This window comes from Chaetodon auriga, chromosome 7 (assembly GCF_051107435.1).
Source record: "Chaetodon auriga isolate fChaAug3 chromosome 7, fChaAug3.hap1, whole genome shotgun sequence".
Classification (NCBI taxonomy): domain Eukaryota; kingdom Metazoa; phylum Chordata; class Actinopteri; order Chaetodontiformes; family Chaetodontidae; genus Chaetodon; species Chaetodon auriga.
Window position 1 is genome coordinate 12961710 of NC_135080.1, and position 18602 is coordinate 12980311.

Here is an 18602-nt window from a genome sequence, read left to right on the forward strand (position 1 = left end):
TGAAGAAAGGGGGAAAATATGATACATGAAACCCAGAAAAAGAGTATAAAGAAGCATAGCTTAACCCTTTAGAAATCGTAAAGTCATTACCTGTTATCACCCTGGTTCCATTCAGAAGCATAAATAAGAGGCACAATTCACACCACGCTCTGCTATTGATGTTATGGCAACAAGTTTTAGGAGCACAATAAGGAAAAATCACTGCAATAACTGAATCACTCAGTCTGAAGAGCTCACCTTTAGTTTTTTTTTTTTCCTCTACACAGCTTCCTTATTTTCAGACAATTCAGGCAGTACAGTAAGCAGTCCATCTTGCACATCTTGTGCCGAGTAAAAACAGCATTTTTGAAAAACAATCAGTTCCAGCACCATCTCTCTATTGCTTTAATCACATACATTTAGACACGGCAACAATTAAGTAACAAATTGCCATGGGAGGGATACATTGCATGTATACAAGCGCAAACAAACCTTTTATCAGTCTTTTTTGGTACATCACATTGACGCAGCCCTTCTTTTGTCCACTTTTGATTGTGCTGTGAACATGCTCACACATCCAAAACAGCACGAGAAAGTGCACTAAACACTGCTCAATGAACAGACGCTCCTGCCTGGGTTTTGTCTCGGTTACATATGAAACGATGAACCAGTAATGGAAAAAGAAAAATCATTCACTACTGCCAATGCTGAGCACCTGTCCAACTTTGAGAGGAGCTTCATTTCAGTACCAATTCACACATAAACAGATTTACAACATTGGTGGCCATGAATGTTTTAAGAAAAGAGGCATCAGCCATCCAACAGGTTTACCATGAGTAGAAAAATAAAACATTTGGAAAGCCAATGTTCGCATAGCCTCTATTCAAACTACGCAGCAGCAAAAGCAGCAACAGCCCTGGCCAATAGATTTTCGGTTGGACTACACAAAGACACACACACTGTCACACATACAAACATACATGCACATATTCTTTCAATGTGTAAAAATAGAAGATTGAACACAGCTAGTATATAGATAGATAAATCTACTGCTTAAAGGTGGACGTTTCAAATCTGCGTTTTGCCATTAACATCAATCAAGTATCTGTCTAAATCTGATAGATTTATACATCTTTTTCCACTTCTATACATTTTCTATAAAACAGACATGGCTTAAATTAATTGATGATCAAGAGGCCTAAAATTCCTTCTTAATTCTGCTGTGCACTTTTACAAAATCCATCTTATTTACTACAAAAAAAAAATAAAAATAAAATAAAAATCCAGCAATTGAAATCAAACCGGTTGAAATATCACTCATGTGTCACTGTATTGTTTGCTTGCTTGGAGAAACAGGAACCATAGGACACAGCAGGCACCCACCTGGGATGTCGTAAGTACAAACGATACAAACGATTGCATTAATTAACCATGGAGGCTGCGGAAGGATGATGGGTGACTGCTGCAAGGTGGCTCAAAGAAGCCGCAAAGAAGGGGATTTACATTCTGAAGCCCCACGTGAAAAATCTCAAATTTAGTGACTGTATCCTGGTCTTAGTGCACAGTAGAAAGTACCCCTGAGTTCTAGGACAGGGTCGGTGCTTTATCATTTCGAGCACCATTGGGGAGGGGAGGAGGGGGGCTACGTGTCCGGGGGTCTTCGAGGCTCTTTAGGGAATGGTGGGGAAAAAGTATGGTCCTGGGCTAATAGTGCTGAGGGAAGTTTGAGCTGAGAAGAAGCATTACTGGGGGACTATGGTACAGTGGATAAGGCTCTGGTTTACAATGTCATGGTCATCCTTGGTCTCCCCTCCCCAGGCTGCAACCACTCTTTCATATGCAGTCACACTTCTAAGCAGCTAACACCTCCATCACCAGGTTCTTGGGCCGGGGATTTTTCAGATTGCACATTACAGTGACTCTATGTTATTTGTACTTTCTCCTCCCTCCCTTCCTACCTTGTAGGAAACTGTCGCTCTGTATTCCTTTGTCCTACAGTTCATACAGTTTGTTCTCTGGACTGCCCTGACCCATCCCTCCCCCTGTTTATTTCAATGCTCGGTCAATTGCTCGGTTCTCAGGTCCCACAGGCTTAGTGACATGGCTGTTGTGTCACAGCCTCTCCCTACCCCCCAGTAGCAGACAGTAGCTGTGTTGAGGGCCTTCAGACATTAATCAATGGGAATTTTGTCTTCTAGTTCCAGTGGGCTGTCCTCAGTGGGCTCCTCACTCTTTCCCAGCTCCTGCAGCTGCTGCCGCCTCTGCACCTCTGCCTTCAGGTTCTCCAGATCCTTTTGGCTAGAAGCGAAATAACAAACAAACAAATAAATAAATGACATAAAATAAAATGAAAACGTGACTTCCTGTAGAATAAATTTACGGTACAGCCTGACCTCTCTTTTACTTATTTCCTCATTCAAAGATGCTGTTGCCAAAAAAATTGCCCACTCCTGGCCCTGAAGAGCCCCTGCACTGCATGTTTCTCATCTTTGCATGCTCTGTCCACACCCAGTTACCTGGATCAGGTGTTATGTGAATCAATCTCTAATTATCTCAATCTCTAATAAGGTGCAAAGCCGTGAGATGAAAAACATGCAGTGCTGGAAGCTGTCCAGAACCAGGAGGAGGCAGCCTTGTTACAGCTTCCATTTGAAGCCTGCAGTGTCCGTCAAAGTGTTCCAAACAACCTGCAGGCGTCTAACTTTACCTGAGTGGGATAAAGATGATGCCGTTGATAATGTTGAGCTGCTCCAGGACACTGGCCATGCTGGGAGCAGTGAACTGAAATACAGGAGGAAATAAGAACATAGCATCACTGCTGAACGGTGGAGATGAAACAGATGGACGGACAACAACGTGTCTTGACTCGGAGCAGTCACCTTGAGGGGCATGATGCTGGCGTTGGAGCCGTTCTTGTAGATTTCATTCATGGTTCTCTGCAGAGCTACAGCCTGTTGGGTGAGATACTTCAGGTACTCTGAGCTCTCCTTGGTTTTCTCGTGTGCCTCACCCATCTGAGGAGAGAAAAGAAATATTGAGGATATCACTTCTACTGACGTAGAAAAGTGTGCCAGTTCCCATCAGTCCCTCGGGGCCCACCTGGTTCTTATAAATGGTGTAACCCTCCTTCTCATGCTGCAGTGCGGAGCGGAACTCGGCCTTGCTCTCGTAAACTCTCGCTACCAAATGATGGCTGGAGAAAAAAAAGGCATAACGTAAATCATCATGTCACTGGTAATATATCTGCTATATGCATATGGATGAAGACGCTCTCTCCACCTGAGGGCCACTTTGAGGGACCGCGGTCCATGGTACTTTGTGTTGATGGTCAAGGCGTTCTCCAGGAATCTCAGCGATAAATCATACTCCATCACTCCGTGCAGCACCAGCCCGATGTTACTCTGTGGAAAGAGAGCCAAGCAGTCAGCAGCACTGTACGCCAAAACGTCTTTGTTCCCACAGCAGGTCGGGTTTTACCAAAGACTTAAATCGATGCTCCAGTAAAGACGGCACTCACATCTAGCAGTGCCATCTCTGGATGGTCTTCCCCGCTAACCAACAACATGAGGTAACGGGCACGATAAAGCAGCTTCAGGGCGGTCGACAGCTGGCCATTGGCAAAGCAGTAGAGAGCCAAGTGCATCTGAGAAGTGAAGGGGACAACAGGTCAGAAGGACATTAAAAATCTTTAGCTCGAGTTAAACACTTCCCACATCTGGTGTGGTCACTTACATATTCTTGAATTGTGTTGGGGTGCTCGATGCCAAGGACTCTTTCACTCATCAGAACTGCCTTTTGTTGGTTGCTGAGAGCCTGTGGGAACAAATATCATTCAGCAACAACCACAAAATAATCAATATGGTGCTTGAGTACAAATTAAAGTAGGAATTGCCATATTTCTGCCTACCTCAGGGTGATCTCCCATGATGTAATTAAGGCGTGCCAGCAGGCGTAAGCAGGCACAGATCTCTACATGCATGGCTCCGTACACATTGTTGAAGAGGTTTAGAGCCTCGTTGATCAGCTCACAGCCCTCCTTCAGGAAACCTGGAGATGAAAAGGAAGAGCAGATGGATACATTTAATCAAAGCCAGCGATAAGAGGTCTGAAACTGAAGATTTTCATTCCAAAACCTTCACGTGTTCAGGTCCGTAAATATTTATGTGACACCTCTCACCTTGCTGCACTTTGGCCTGTCCACTCTGGAAGAAGTGGAAGGCATCTGAGGCTTTGGGGTTCACATGCTTTACAACAGGGAAAATATTCAGGATGTCCTCCTCCGTGAAGGCAGGCTTGTGGCGGCTGTCAAAGTTATACTCCTTTATCAGGATCTAGAAGGCAAATGAAAAGTATAAAGGAAAAATCATAAAGGCCATTTGGTTTAGAGGTGTTGGGAAGTCACAATAGGCTAAATGAGCCTTACCTGGATGCCAGTTTTGATTGAAATTTCTCTGAGCAGTGTGGTTTTCTGGAGGCCGTATTTCTCCACCACCTGGTCCACACTTTCACTGCACAATAAAACATTTCAAGACAGGATATTTGAACAAATAAACACACAAAATGGGAAAAAAAAAGAGCCTGAACACTTGTTTCACACTAACAGATGGGGGCCCTCACCACTGTATGGTGAAGTGATAATAGCTCTGGGCCTCTGAGGCGATGTTCTTCCACAACTCATTGGGCGTCAGGCTGGCCCACGCCGTGTTGTCACCGCCGCCGGGGACCCTGTTGCGACGTTTACGGCTTTTGCGGCGCGACACCAGCTCGTCTGGAGGCAGGTGGGCAACAGCATCGGGGAAGGAGCTCAGGAAGCAGTTTAGGAAATGGCTTACAGCAGCAGACAGGGCAGACAACTCCACACCCTACGGAGATCAGAAAATACAAAATCAAAATGCAAACACTTTTATACTACGGTACACATATTCGCAATAAGTAGCTGCTTATTAGCATGCATAATAGCAGCATATTGGCTCTTTGTCAGTCATTAGAAAGCAAGTAATAATGCCATATTCTCCAACTACTAAGTCATTAACTAAGAGTTTCCCCTGAATAACCTCCTAATTACTTGCTGTACATGAATTAAGATCTTAATAACCTAACCCTTAATAGCCTTCACCCCCAGAATAAAGCGTTAATAAGTGCTTTATAATGACTAATCAAGAACCAATATGCTACTAATATGCATGCTAACAAGCAGCTAGTCAATGCTGAATATGTGTACTTCAACTTAAGGCGTGAACATCGAAATAAATTAGGTTTTTCTTTTAAACAGGCTAGAAGATGCATGTTGAATGTTACCAACCTGGAGGTATGTCTTGAAGATATGTTTAGCGCATCTGGTGATCAGCTCACTGATTCCTATTCTCTAAAGGTACGGAAAAGAAAATATTAAAATGACAAAACACATGACGCAAAAGTATGTGATGGTGGTGGTTGGAGTCATGGCTCACATAGAAGTGCTCCAGCTGGGCTTTGGCAGGGGTCTTGTCCACAAACTCCAGAACGGAGCCTAAATAGCGGACATTGATGCCTCTCTGGTGCAAGGCCTCGGTCAGTGTGGCTCCATCCATGGGCAGCGCACTGTGGTCCAAACAGTCTTTAACCTGGTCACGAAACAAACACACATACATGGCTTTAAACTCAGATGCACAACCAGAAAATTCAACCCCTGCGTGATCTGGTTCTGTGTCACTCACCAGTGATGGGATCTGACAGGACACCAGGAAGGCTGCAGCATCTTTGAGAAGCTGCTTCTGCTTCTGGACGTCATCTGTGCTGTCGTCTGGGAACCGTACTCCTGGTTCAACAACACACACACACACACACACACACACACACACACACACACACACACACACACAGAGTCATTTCTGAGCTTATACTTTCCAACAAAAATAATCTGGAGCCAAATGCGCTAAAAATAATTACAGTCAAGAAGGAAAGTAGGCACCGACAGTTCAGGGAGTGAGTGAAAATGAGTGTTTTTGCTTTTGCTTTTTAGGTTTCATGCCTGAGAAGAATAAGAATCCAAATATCCTAAACCTATGAGGGTTCTTGAATGCCTCCTCTTTTCTGGCTACAGCTCATTTCAATATCAGTAAAATCGTTGGTTATATATAGCTTCCATTGATCACACACATTACAAAGCGACTGTCAAGCTTCCACATACGATGAATCGTCCTCGCCGTGCTTACCAGGGGAGAAGATGTCTGGGTTGAATCGAATGTCAAAAGATGTGTTGCTGATGGAGCCCACCGCCTTGCAGGCATTGAGGACCACTTCACGGCTTTTGGGGTCTGTTTTTGATGAGAATGTAGATGCAAAAATGTTAAAGACTGACGACAGACGTGTCATGTTTGGCACTTTAAACCATGTCCACATTAAGCCAGAGTCCTCCCAAAAACTGCTGTTCAAAACTGCTCTTATTAGTCTGTTTGGGGTGAACTGTGTCGTCACTTATTCAATTTCTTATTTGTCTTGTTTGACAGAGACCGAGCACATTCACAGTAAGAGTCAATGAGTCAATACAGCTGATCACACAGCACAGACCATATCACTGATGTTGTAATTCCAGACAGCTTCAGTCATAAAATAGTGGTCGGATGAGCTTATTGTAGACATGGCCTGAATCGAGTACACCACCATCATTTCAAAGCTGCAGATAAACGGCTCCAAACACCACAGATTAGCTCAGTCTGTTTGACAAGCAGATTACCGATTGATTTAGGATCAATGGAGCATCACACAAATCAACCAACATGGGATTATTTCTGCATTCTAAAACACATTTGGATTAATGGACAAAGCAAATGATTAGTCCCTTTATTGGGTCAAATCCCACAGCAAAGGCACCACAGGCTGGGACAGTGAGAGGCGGGCTGACTGGGGGCTGAGCAGGGGCAGCTAGTCTGGTGGGAAGAAGCCACGACAAACGAGAAAGCGACTGCTGTAATGCTATGGACACATACACACACACACACTCTTTCTCTGACATTAAGACAACTATTTTTGGTTAAATACTAGTGCTCTAATAAACACTACTTTTTCTACACCACTAGCCACCAGAGTAGCCCCCCCGCGCCGCCCTGGCCATATTGCTTTGGGGTATTGTTTGGACATACCAATACAAGATCCGTCTTCGGCAACTAAGGTCTCCGCCAGCTCTTTGGCCTGAGCTAATCCTGGAATACTTTCCTCAAGCTCCTTACCCTCCAGTGGGCTCTTGCATTCCCCGTTCTGGGTGGTTGTGAGGTCAAGAGGCCCGTTTGTGGTGGGCTTCGAGGAGCTCTCTTCACCGTCAGTCTCTGCCTGTGAGGCAGCAGAGGTGCTGTTGTCTGTCTGGCTTGTGTTGTCCGTGGAGACCTCTGTTGCACTGGAAGACTCTGATGCAGTGGTCTGTGTCTGCGTTGTGTCAGCATTGCTCTCTGAAGGGGTTTCAGAGGTTTCTGTGATGGCAAGTGCGTCAGTTTTAGTGTCCTTGTTTGCTTTCTGCTGCATGAGCTGTAATGCTGCCATCTTCATGAAGAGAAGATATCTGAGGGGAGGGACACAGTCAGGTTAACACATGTAGAAACTCTCCTGATGATGGGAATGCGACTACACAAACACGCACACAAACACACACCTGTGCTCAACAAAGGCCTCGATGAGCTCTTGGCGTAGACAAGCCAGGCGGTGGCGGTGCTGGCGGGGGAAGCCTTGGCGCTGACTCTCTGGAGGCAGCTCCTCTCCATCCACAGGCAGGAAGTTGAGGTCAGGAGGGAAGGTGCGAAGAAGGTCCAGAATATAGTGTCTGCCATCATTTCCAATGATGCCCTTACACTCGACGGAGGAGCACAGCTCCACCGTCTCGTTTTTCTCGTTCAGCACGTTGTGCCTCTGGACCTGCAACCAGCATCCAGTACATGGAAATGTTAAGAGACAAAGGATCAGAATACACAGTATCTATTAATACACATTTAGTGCTCTAGTGAGTATTTACTGCAGCATGATAGGTATGTGGGATTGACTCATGAACATGGACGCTGTAGAGTATTATGTCACCCAGTTTAAAGTTATAGACTTAACTGTTTTTGGATATGAATGGAGGTCACAGAGGGGTAAGCTATATCAGACTTTGGTTACACGGGAAATTTTTACTAGTGGGATCAATCCATTATTGGATTTGGTCTGTTCATGAAAGTTATTGACCATAAGAAAAATCATGAACATCACCAGACTTATCAAATAAGACAAAAGGTTTGCACTGTGCAGTAAGTGAAGTTAAATAATACCTTGAGTAGAGACAATACTGGTGTTACTGACCTTCAGTGGCCTGCTGGTCTTCTCCAGCAGCTCCAGGTATTTGCTGTGAGACACAACTGTCTTTCCAAAGTCAATGGAGCCATAGATGACGCTCTGCTCCTGCTCACGCTCCAGGATACCAGGGATTATGGACTGAGCGGTGACACGGTAGCCTCTGTAGTCCACCACTACTGTTCCCAGAGTGTACAGACCCTCCACGTCCACTGCCCCGTAAGCCCGTACCCCGTTCAAGTCATTGGTGGGCGCGGCGTGGGCAGCAGCATCCCCACCCAGCTCACGATAGTGGTCCCGCACATCGAAGCCCAGGCTAAAGAAGATGTTGTTCCAGATGAACATCTGCATGCGTGTCTCCTCACCGGGGTTGATGGCCATGACGTTGCCATCGATGACGGCCATGGCGCCTCGAGTGGCAGCTGCTGCAAAGTCACTGTGGACCTGCAGGACAAGAAATGATTCTGTATCATCTGCACTCTACTGTGACTCATCTGTTTTAACACATCAAGCCGCTGTGACCTGATTCACACAAGGGGACACAAAGACCAGATGGCAGTACCTTGAATATGGCCCTCTCCCTCAGCAGGCGTTCAGGCAGGTTCTTCCTGGGCAGCTCTCTGGTGGTCTGCAGCTCCTCGTTCCAATCTCTGGTCTGAAGACAAATCAGCACAAAAACACTTATTAAAATTGGAAAAATGCCACAATATCCATCTGCCTGATGGGCTGCTGTCTTCAGCTGTGCTCACCTGTCCAGGTATGTGCTCCTCATAACCCAGACGGGAGGTGTAGGCGTCCTCAGCTCGAACGCAGTCCATGGCGTGGTCTACCTGCGGAGCTGTCCAGCTGTACACCTGGAAAGGCGTGGCTATCCTCTCAAACGGGTGTCTCTGGACCCTGCAGCAAAAACACAGACGATGGACGATGAATGCTAAAGCACAAAGTCACTGAGTATGAAGGGTAGGGAAACATGAGCTAAAGTGGAGGGAAAGAGACGTTTGTACCTTTTCTTTTGCAGGGCAGTGAAGTTCTTCTTGAAGGCAGGGCTGATCTGGCTCAGCAGCTCCACCAGTGAATGGCTCAGGAAGCTGGGGTTGGCTGGCTTAGGGTTGAAGGTGTAGGTAGTAGATCTGGAACACACACATCACCATTATTATTCAAATTATTATGGCTAGTTATAAAGGCTTTTTGTGACAAATAAGTGTTCATGTCAATGAAAACAGAGAGGGGAGGAAGTTGTCTACTAACTTCAAACCTTAACGACTACTTAAATCTGGATAGGAACTACTTTTCCTGTAGCTCTCCCAAATTTCTCCAACAAATGTCCAACTAGAAACAACAAGACAGTACAACATGAGAGGAACTTCAAACGGCTGTGATCAAGTTGTTAGAAACAGAAAGATAAACCTGCTCCACAGACCAATTCCACTTTCCAATGCAATCCAATTACAGCTCATTAATTTGACTGTTAAGTCCCCGCTGGCATCCAAAACAAATCCAAAATCAGGATCCTGAGACTATTAATACACCACTGCTTGTGCCTGCATCTCTATCAACACTTCAAGTAGCGTGGAATCATGGGAGTTGTTGTCTTCCTAGGCAAGGAACCACTAACGTTATGCAGAAAAGTTCACGAAGGAGGTAAAGATTTAAAGTTTTATCAACGTTTAGTCACATTCACCGACTTCCTTCCCCCCTCTCTCTCTGAAGTTTCATTCAGCATATTGCCACAGACAGGTGACCAAATGTAACACAACTTGGATAAAATCCCAGATTTTCCAGACATCCGGGTACTCATAAGTATTTTAATGCAGAGAGTCAAACTAGAAGTATGTCTGTTATATTGAAATGTTTGAATAGTTTGCACTCTTGCACTTCTTGTCTCGTCTTGTGTAAAAACTGTACAAACATCAAGAGATTATGGAGCTTAATGTCAGAGAAGTCCCTGCAGTGACAACATGGATATGAGATGGATGTTGACTGACTGGTTGAGGTAGAAGCCGCGTGTAGAGGCAGTGACGCTGACATGGCGCTCCTCCACAGTCACAATGTACAGGTACATGAGGTCACCGTGCATCTTCCTGTTTCCAGGCGGAGGGTTCCAGCCGCTCATGGTCAGAACCTTCAGGCACTGCATGGGCTGTTGGGGGTGTTGAATAAGCCAAAGGAAAGAATTTTAAAATCCATCCTCTCATTCGACTGCTTTCATGTTGAGTTTGGCTTTCTTTATAAATGTTATTTATAAATGGTCTCCAGCTCCTCACCTTCCAGTCCTTGTTCTGTGGCTGGAGGGGCACCAGGGGGCGCTCTTTGCTGCCGGGCAGGATGTGCTCTGGGGGGGTGCAGTCAATCTGCTCCAGCTCGCTGCCCTTCTTCTTCCGCTTCCCGCTATCTGCAGTCACACAAAAACAAGCGTGGTGAAAGTCTGCGGTCCACCTGCATGTCGCTGCATTCACGCACAAACAAACACACACTGAAATGCACGTTTCAGACGGCTGAACACACAGCACACAGGCAACCTATAGGTCTCACACAGTGCCGTACCTCCGAGGTCTCCGTCAGTAAAGATGCTGAGGAAGGAGAGGGAGTTGCAGTCCACTCCATTGTAGGCGTCTGAGGGGTCCAGGCTTTTCAGGAGGTCTCTGATGTGACGCACATGGATGCGGGCCTCGCGCACTGTGTAGGGCTCTGGAGAGAAAGAAAATAAACGATCAGCAGGCAATTAGTGGTTTGACAAGTAACAGATGAGGCTAATGGATGCTTGAAATGAACTATAACTCCGTTTGCTTTAGCCGCTGCCTGCAGCTACATGTGGCCGATGTTGAGAAATGTTCAGGTTTCGCGGGTTTCACCTGCCAATGCCGTCTAGGCTTCATTAAAAGGTATATTTGCCTTCGCACAACCTGGTTAGTCAAAGACATTTTCATTGCACACCAGCAAGGATGAAGTGAAATGCAACACTTCACCTTTGCTTCAGTGTGTAGAAGGTTACAATCTGCAGCCTTTTGACATTACTTATTTGAAGTTTAGTACACTATCAATTCATCCAGCTCTCTGTTAACTGTGAAATAAGCTGCAACACATTGCCTCTTCGCACCACAAGAGCTGCGAGACAAAGTGTGAAGAAAAGCCTCTGGGCCTGACCTTCCACCACTTTGAGCAGCGAGCCCTCCTGCAGGCCCTCGATGGACTTGAGCTCAGCGAAGTTGTCCAGCACGTTTCCATCTAGCTGCAGGGAGAAGCAGGTGCGGTGGCAGGTGTCCTCGCGGTCCATCAGCACCTGATGGATCTCCTGTACCATTTCCTGGGGAGACACCTGGTGCAGACGGGGAGGGAGGGAGAGGACGTGATGAAGCCAAGAACAGCTTCAAAAACACTTTCATGCTCATACTGCGGTGTAACACAGTGTTCCGACTAAAAACAGCCCTGGAGCAGCACCCGTTCCCATGTCACATGATCCACGAAGGTCAGTTTCAGTGTTAGATCCAGTGACAGTCACAGGGTAAATGGCAGAAATATACAGTTTAGTTCTTTCAGGCGGTGCCATCGTCCGTCCCAACACCTGTCCCAATGAGCTCCTGCTTGTGAAGCGCCAATCCTTACCTGCAAGTCAAATGGCTCTGTTCCAGGTGCCTGGATCTTAACGGTGAAGCCTGTGTCCTGGATCACGATCACTTCCTGTTCGTTAGACTCCTCTCCTCCGTCCGCCTCGCCGTTGCCATCCTGCTTTGACTCTGCCTCCTCCGTGTGACCGTGAGCCCCGTCACCATTCACCATGGCTGTATCTGCACTGTGCCCTGTGATGGATGAGACACAGAGGTCATCGGTCTGCTAAGCATGTAGGGATGGAGGATCTGACAACTCTGAACGAAGCATTCAAAAAGGATGACAGTCGCATTTCAGCAATCGCTTCACACATTTTATATAGAAAGGAAAAAAGAAAAAAAATGCATACTCTATTAAATAAGTCTTACTATTATTATTATTAACATTGGATTTTTTCGGTTTTTCTTTTGAATTATATTTAAAGTTCAAGGAAAGCTACTGTCCAGGTCCAGACAGTCAGCCATGCAGAGTAAGTCATCCTGACAACACAAACAGCAGACTGTCTTCGACCATATGAAAACATATAGACACTGCCAGACAGCCAGGTCATCAACAAAGCACACAGACCCACAGGCTGGATGACCTTACCATGAAACATTTATGAACGGGTGAGCAGAGCTCAGATACAGTACAGTACCGCTTGCGCCGTGGTGGTTTGAGTCAAATATAAAAGAATTCAACACAAACAGAATATGAGCGAGAGGCTGATGACCTTCATCAATAATCAACTGGACAAGCTGTCAGAAGAAAGCTGAAACTACAATGATTGTACAAATTATTGTACCAAGACATTAAACAATGAGTAACCAGCAGTTCTTTTCAGCTAGTCTGGACAAAAAGCATCTTATTTCCAACACCAACCTGCTGAAACCAACACTGTTGCAACACTGGAGGGAGTTCAGCCAAGAAGCCTTGAGGGGCTGATTAGGAACGATTTCAGCCTTCACAAGAGGGAATTATTGCCCACTTTCAGGACTGATTGTGGCAAATAACATCTGCAAAGTTAGCTAGTAACCATTCACCAGCTGCTCTTAACTCTTTTATAACATTCAAACTCTCAGAAATGACAGTTACTCATTATTGTAATAAAGTAAACATGATGTGTAAAATCTGAGTTCATGAACGAGGGGCCGGCTAGATGAGAACTGGACTCATTATACAAACTATGCAGGCGTTACATTTCCCACTTTTCCTCGAGAAGGCGACAGTGAAGGTGAGGAGGAACGACATGAATAAAAATTAAGCTCTCGGGTGCTTCGATTCAAGGGAGCCGGGTTGAGTACGTGGATGTCCGACACCTGTTTTCTCTCGCTGGGACACAACTGCCGCCAGCCAGCGCGTCCTTGCTCACTGTCAAGGGTAAACAGTGTGAGGGTTACTGAAGAGAAGGGGCCAAAGGGAGGGGTGGGGCCTCATAACCGGCCCCGGGTGGGAAGGAACGCACTGAAATGGTGGAGGAGCGGGGGAGGAGAGAGGGGCCACGCTCTGAACAACAAACAGCGGCTCCACAGCAGACATGCAAGTTGATATGTTACACCCCAGAACACAATACGGGCTCTGTGTTAAGTGCCTTTGTTTTCAGCATCAGTAAAGAAACGTGTCCTTTCTTATCAGATCTGAGCTCTGAATGTCTGACAGATTGAGACAATGTCAACAGCTACTTCAGTAATTCTCCTTCTTAAACCTGCAATACCTGAATTTTTTTTGACTAACGCAACACTAACATGTCACCTTTTAACTTGTCAGCTTATTTACATAATACAGAAGTTAGAGACAAACATTATCAGTCATTTGGAGTCAGAGCCTGCAGGTCTGAAAGGGAAGCCAATGTCAAAGGAGCTTAAAACCTGCAGTTTTTCTAATGACCAGCTGGGGGCGACTCCACTGGCTGCAAAAAGAAGTCTGATTGTGTGTAAGCTTATGAGAAAATGACCCTATTTCTCACTTGATTTATGGCCTCAGTAAACAGTCCCTTAATGAGTTTACGATCTCAATCACTTGTTTCAAGTCTTCTTCAACACAGCAGGATGTTTGTTTTGTAAATTATGGTCTCATTTGGAGACAAACCAGACAATAAATCAGGGTACGTGTTAGGGCGTGGCTGCCTTGTTATTGACAAGTCGCTACCGCAGCCTGTCCTCATGTTGTCAGTCAGATCCCATCTGGATTGGAGCATAGCAAAGCATATCGTCCCCAGCTCCACCCTCTGGTCCAAATATGGTCACTTCTGGCTCCAAAAATTCAACATGGCTTCAAAACAGCAAACCAATGAAATACTGATTATAGCCACTTCAACAGGCAAACACTAAACTGCCATTCTTCAGTGATCTTTCGAGACGGTCTTTTTAGTTTAACTCTCTTTTAATTCCAACAAACTGCAGTTATAATCAGTTATAAAGCAATAAAGTGGGGAGGTGCTATTTAATGAGGAATATCAAGTAAAGCGGCTTTAAGTTGTCAGCTCGCAGCGTTCATTCATTCAGAAGCAGGAGGACAAAGTACCAGGAGCACTGTGATTGATGAGGCAATCCAGCAGCCCATGTGTTGCAAAACTGACCCAATTTGTCCCTCAGTAATGGAGGCTCAGAAAGTTCAGAAGGGAATGGGGGTGAGGAGAGAGGAGAGGCTACAGTTAAACAGCAAACGGGACAAATCTCACGTCTGCTATTGTTTAAAGGGGAAGGAAGTGGATATAAAGAAGCACTGAGATTTTTCCTCCATGCGCTTCCTGTTGAAATGAGATATGGAGGTGAGACGTAATGATTTGATGGTGGTGAATGACGGGATGACACAGCAGTTAATCTCATCTGATGGGAGAAGCAGGATTGCCCAAGATGTGACGTTTCTAGTTAGCGTAATCATAAGGAAACATTCACGGTAACCAATTAAAGACATGATGGGCTAGACAACCAAAGACTTCATTTCCTGTAGTTATTTGTCTTGTTTTTTATTAAAAGGTGTAAATCTAGATTTTTTAAGGAACAATTTAGAGATTTTACATACAGTTTCTACTGAGGTGGCACCTCCCGTAACATTCGGTTGTATCGGGCTGATGGAAATTATTGAGAGACCAAGAGATTAACTCCCTGTTAGTACCTCACGTCTGAAACCACAAGTGTTGACAAGAGTTAAAAACTTTACACAAAACAACAGATCTGAGAGACTCTTTAACCAGAATCATTAAACCGTGAGGCGAACACTGTCACGACCCCACACACACACACAGGGCTGCACAGTTACCTCCAGGGCATGAGGTGATGCAAGGAATCACTGAAACAAGGACACCAGTCAAATAAAGACAGGAGAGAGCCCAAAAACAGACCCAAAGAAACACTTGTGTCAGCTTTACACCAGGTTTACACTGTAACTGACCCACTCAACCTCTCTCTGAGTCAAACCGCAAACTCATGGTGATAGTTCAGAAGATCTCTTTCAGTTTGTTACCTCAGCCCACTTCTCTTGATAACAACAAAATAATAAATCCAGCTGCCAGCCAGTCCCACTCGGTGGGACACTGGCTGCTACCATGGCAACACTAACCAGCCAGACAACCCTGAAAATAACAACAACAACAACAACAGACAAGGTCTGTCTGTAATCGGGTTTGCTGCAGCACAAGGAGGGAACCTCCTGATGGACAGACAGACCCTGAGACATGCGTCTGACTGAACAATATCAATGAATCAATACTGGCCAGCAATGAATAACAAAAACATTCCTCAGCTCGACATAAAATGAGAGCATGCGAGGCTACAGCTTTATTGCACAATTTAGAGGTAAAATACATTTAAGTTCATCCAAATGAAAATGAAAACTTGATTGATTGATTAATTCAAAGCGTTCAGATAAAAAAGCCACACATCCTCTAGTTTCAGCTTCTCAAATATGATCACCTGCTCCCTTGCTCAGTTTCACATCAGTGGCGATTAAATGTCTTTGAGTTTTCACCTGCTAATCAAACAAAAGGAGCCATTCTAAGATTACATCTTGGAATGTAGGAATTTGTGACGGACATTTTTAAGACTAAAAAAATAAGAGATGATTACATGAAAAGGGAACAAGAAAAACAAAATTCCTCTACATTCATTTATATTTTTCAGTCTCTTCTCCAACTTTTTTCTTCTAAAGGTCTGCAGTTTATTCTCCTCAGGCGTTAACTACTCAGAAGAATCATGATTGGCTTTATTAGCCAAAGGTCTGTTCATGTACCAGGATCTAGGCTGTTTTTTCATTCATTTCAATGTTGTAACACATGAGCTGACATGCAGCTCAGAACAAAGACAACAAATACAGAACAAATAAAGACAAAGACAAGCAGGAACCACATAATGTGACTTTGCAATTATCCAAATAGGTGCTAATCACTGTTTCAGCTCTAAAATGCAGAATCCACTGCTCCATGTGGGCTCGTGGAAGAGCTGAAAGACTGGACAGCACATGCCCAAGTCATCATCCAGCCAAATAACCGGAGGAATAAGCATGCAACCAGCACAGAGGGCCATCCATAAAGCTGCGTAAGTTCATCCCCTGACAGCTACAGCAGTCAGCACTCTCTCCTGAGTTTCCTGATGAAATGACACAGGCAGAGACAATTCAAGGTCCCACATGTGGCACAGAGACGGGCTGCAGCAGTGACTTTTGGTGCTCTCTAAATTGTGTAACGTTAATTTCACCGGCTGACAGTCCACGTCTCTGTTTAATCCTCCTCCGCCGAAAACAGTCCACTGCGAGCCGCAACCACTTCTTTTATCTCACAGTATACTCACCAGCTTACAGGTCTGTTCATGTATTATTAGCGTAACCTTCCCTCTCACAGTGCACGCACCATCATGACTTTTTCTACGACAACCCGCTTCCGCTTCCCGGTCGAGTAGGGACATTCGATGTAATCTTCCGCGGCGGGGAGGAAGAGGAGGACCGCTTGGAGTGTTATCACCGACCGCCGGGCACTTCATTCAATTATCATCTCAAAAGTTCATTTTAAAAACGTAAAAACGAGGTAACGCGTATTTCACATAGCTTGTCGGACATATGTCCTTTCGTTATAAAGTACACCATGTGTGCGAACCCCCCTGTGTTCATATGAGCAGTGTGCGCCTCCACTGAAGGTGACCTTCAGTTCAGTCCTCTGACATGCTGTTACCGAACATGTGCGTCAATACGAGTGAGCACAATACAACCTGCTGCAGTGTACTAAATGAACAAATCATGTGCTACATATCTGGCTTATGCTTTACTTACAAAAATCCGTTTATCGTGCTCGTCTTGTGGGCATGACACGCCGGCTACTTGCTAGTTAGCTGATTTAGCACAGAGCTAACTAGCTGCACACTCGCTGAGGTGGCTAATGTTAGCATACCGGCTGTTTGGGTTAGCCTTGTGTGCCTGCAGTGTCAAGTTGAGCTACATGCTGAAAGTTATGGCCATTCTAACTCTGCATGGATGTAGACATTGATCTGATCACGTGGAGGTTGCCAGCGTGCTAATTAGCTTAGATGAGTCAAGATACATCCCATCATTAACCCCGGACAGCTAATTTATTTAGCAGATGCTGCCAGGGGGACTCACTAGACTTGCAGAGGCTACCAAGGAGATGGTAGGGAGGAGGAGGGGGTAAACTCCACAGACAGACCACCACCTTGGGTCTGAGGACTTTTTAGGCACTTAAAGAGGCATGAAGATAAATGTTAGTGGATGCTATGCAGAGACGAAGACAACAAAACATTCAATAAACCACACTGAAAACAGTAAATGCACAGTGATGCTGGTTACATGAAGCTGTGCTGCTACTGAATGTATGGTAGGTGTAATCGGTGTATTTATTATGCACTTTAGGTTTTTTAACAGCAGACATGAATGGGTCAGGCTGCTGCAGAGTCTTACCACAACCGCAGGAGTCCTTCAGACTTGTCTTGCTGGTGTCTTTGCTGTCCTGGGCTCCATCCCCGGCTTCCGCAAGATCAACCGGATTACAGTTGGGCACTGACGCCGGGATGTCATCTGTCTTGCTCACCATGGTCGGCAGTCAGTGTGGCAAAAGAAATCCCCCAGCAGTTTTGCTTGAATATGCGAGTCTGTAAAAGAAATACAAAAAATCTGCTTCTTCGGCTAACGCAGGCTAGCTGGCTACATGCGAAGGGTACAAGCTTACAAAAACAAGTCTACCGAGGAAGGACAGTGCTGTACATGGTGGTGATCACACGTGGTTTTCTCCTCCCCTCCTCTTGACCTCTTTGCCTTTGCGTTGCACTTCTCCACCCACTAAGCGTGGCGCTACGGAAAGCCAAATGCGACAAATCGCTTTTTACAAACTCCTCTTTGAAATGTGTTTTTGTAGACAGTTTTTTGCACTGGAAGATAAAATAGGAACAATAGCTGAGTAGAGGCACAAAGTATCACAAAACTGTTGTCAAAACCTCAAGCAAATATTGCTTTGACTGAAGTGATATTTGACAAGTTGGACAGATGTCATCAGCTCCTGTCAGTCACCTTCACACTGCTCATTGACAGGAATACAGCAGTGGCCTGCTCACAACTCATACTTGACCAAATTATGGATAAAACCTGCATGGGGACTCTAGGTTCCCCTTGTTCCTCCTGCTCTTAACTAGATCTAGATTTGCTGTGTGCTAATATGATCAAATGCATCACTTCGTGGATGTGCAACATAACATCTGGACAGAGCAGTGGGACCCTCCTCAATATACCGCATCAAGATCAGG

General features: G+C 45.3%; 1 protein-coding gene across 4 annotated transcripts; it reads right to left on the reverse strand.

Annotated features, from left to right (window-relative positions):
- Positions 1–357: 357 nt before the first annotated feature.
- On the reverse strand, positions 358–18031 carry cluha (CLUH binding protein of NUMT mRNA a). 4 transcript variants are annotated; one of them, XM_076735071.1, is made up of 27 exons: positions 17764–18031; positions 11878–12071; positions 11419–11590; positions 10819–10962; positions 10539–10666; positions 10260–10414; positions 9279–9404; positions 9024–9171; positions 8837–8929; positions 8284–8718; positions 7604–7863; positions 7188–7513; positions 6174–6275; positions 5676–5776; positions 5430–5582; positions 5282–5344; positions 4597–4841; positions 4403–4487; positions 4157–4310; positions 3887–4026; positions 3712–3792; positions 3497–3622; positions 3259–3380; positions 3079–3172; positions 2859–2993; positions 2687–2760; positions 358–2277 (listed from the first exon to the last, which is right to left on the reverse strand). In XM_076735071.1, exons 1-27 carry the CDS (start codon positions 17894–17896, stop codon positions 2151–2153), a joined length of 4116 nt encoding a protein of 1371 aa, XP_076591186.1. In that variant the 5' UTR covers positions 17897–18031; the 3' UTR covers positions 358–2150. The 4 variants fall into 4 exon arrangements, with proteins under 4 accessions (XP_076591186.1, XP_076591185.1, XP_076591188.1 ...); XM_076735070.1 differs by having other exon boundaries at positions 7101–7513; XM_076735073.1 differs by lacking the exon at positions 17764–18031 and adding an exon at positions 16647–16736.
- Positions 18032–18602: the final 571 nt, after the last annotated feature.

What these genes read in the sequence shown, in the direction of transcription:
- cluha (XM_076735070.1), bottom strand. Translation starts at nt 17,896, where the DNA reads ATGGTGAGCAAGACAGATGACATCCCGGCGTCAGTGCCCAACTGTAAT. An exon ending in TCTTCAAGACATACCTCCAG is followed by an intron (nt 4,842 to 5,281) that starts GTTGGTAACATT and finishes TGATCTCCGTAG; the next exon opens with GGTGTGGAGTTGTCTGCCCT. An exon ending in CCAGCATCATGCCCCTCAAG is followed by an intron (nt 2,761 to 2,858) that starts GTGACTGCTCCG and finishes CCTGTATTTCAG; the next exon opens with TTCACTGCTCCCAGCATGGC.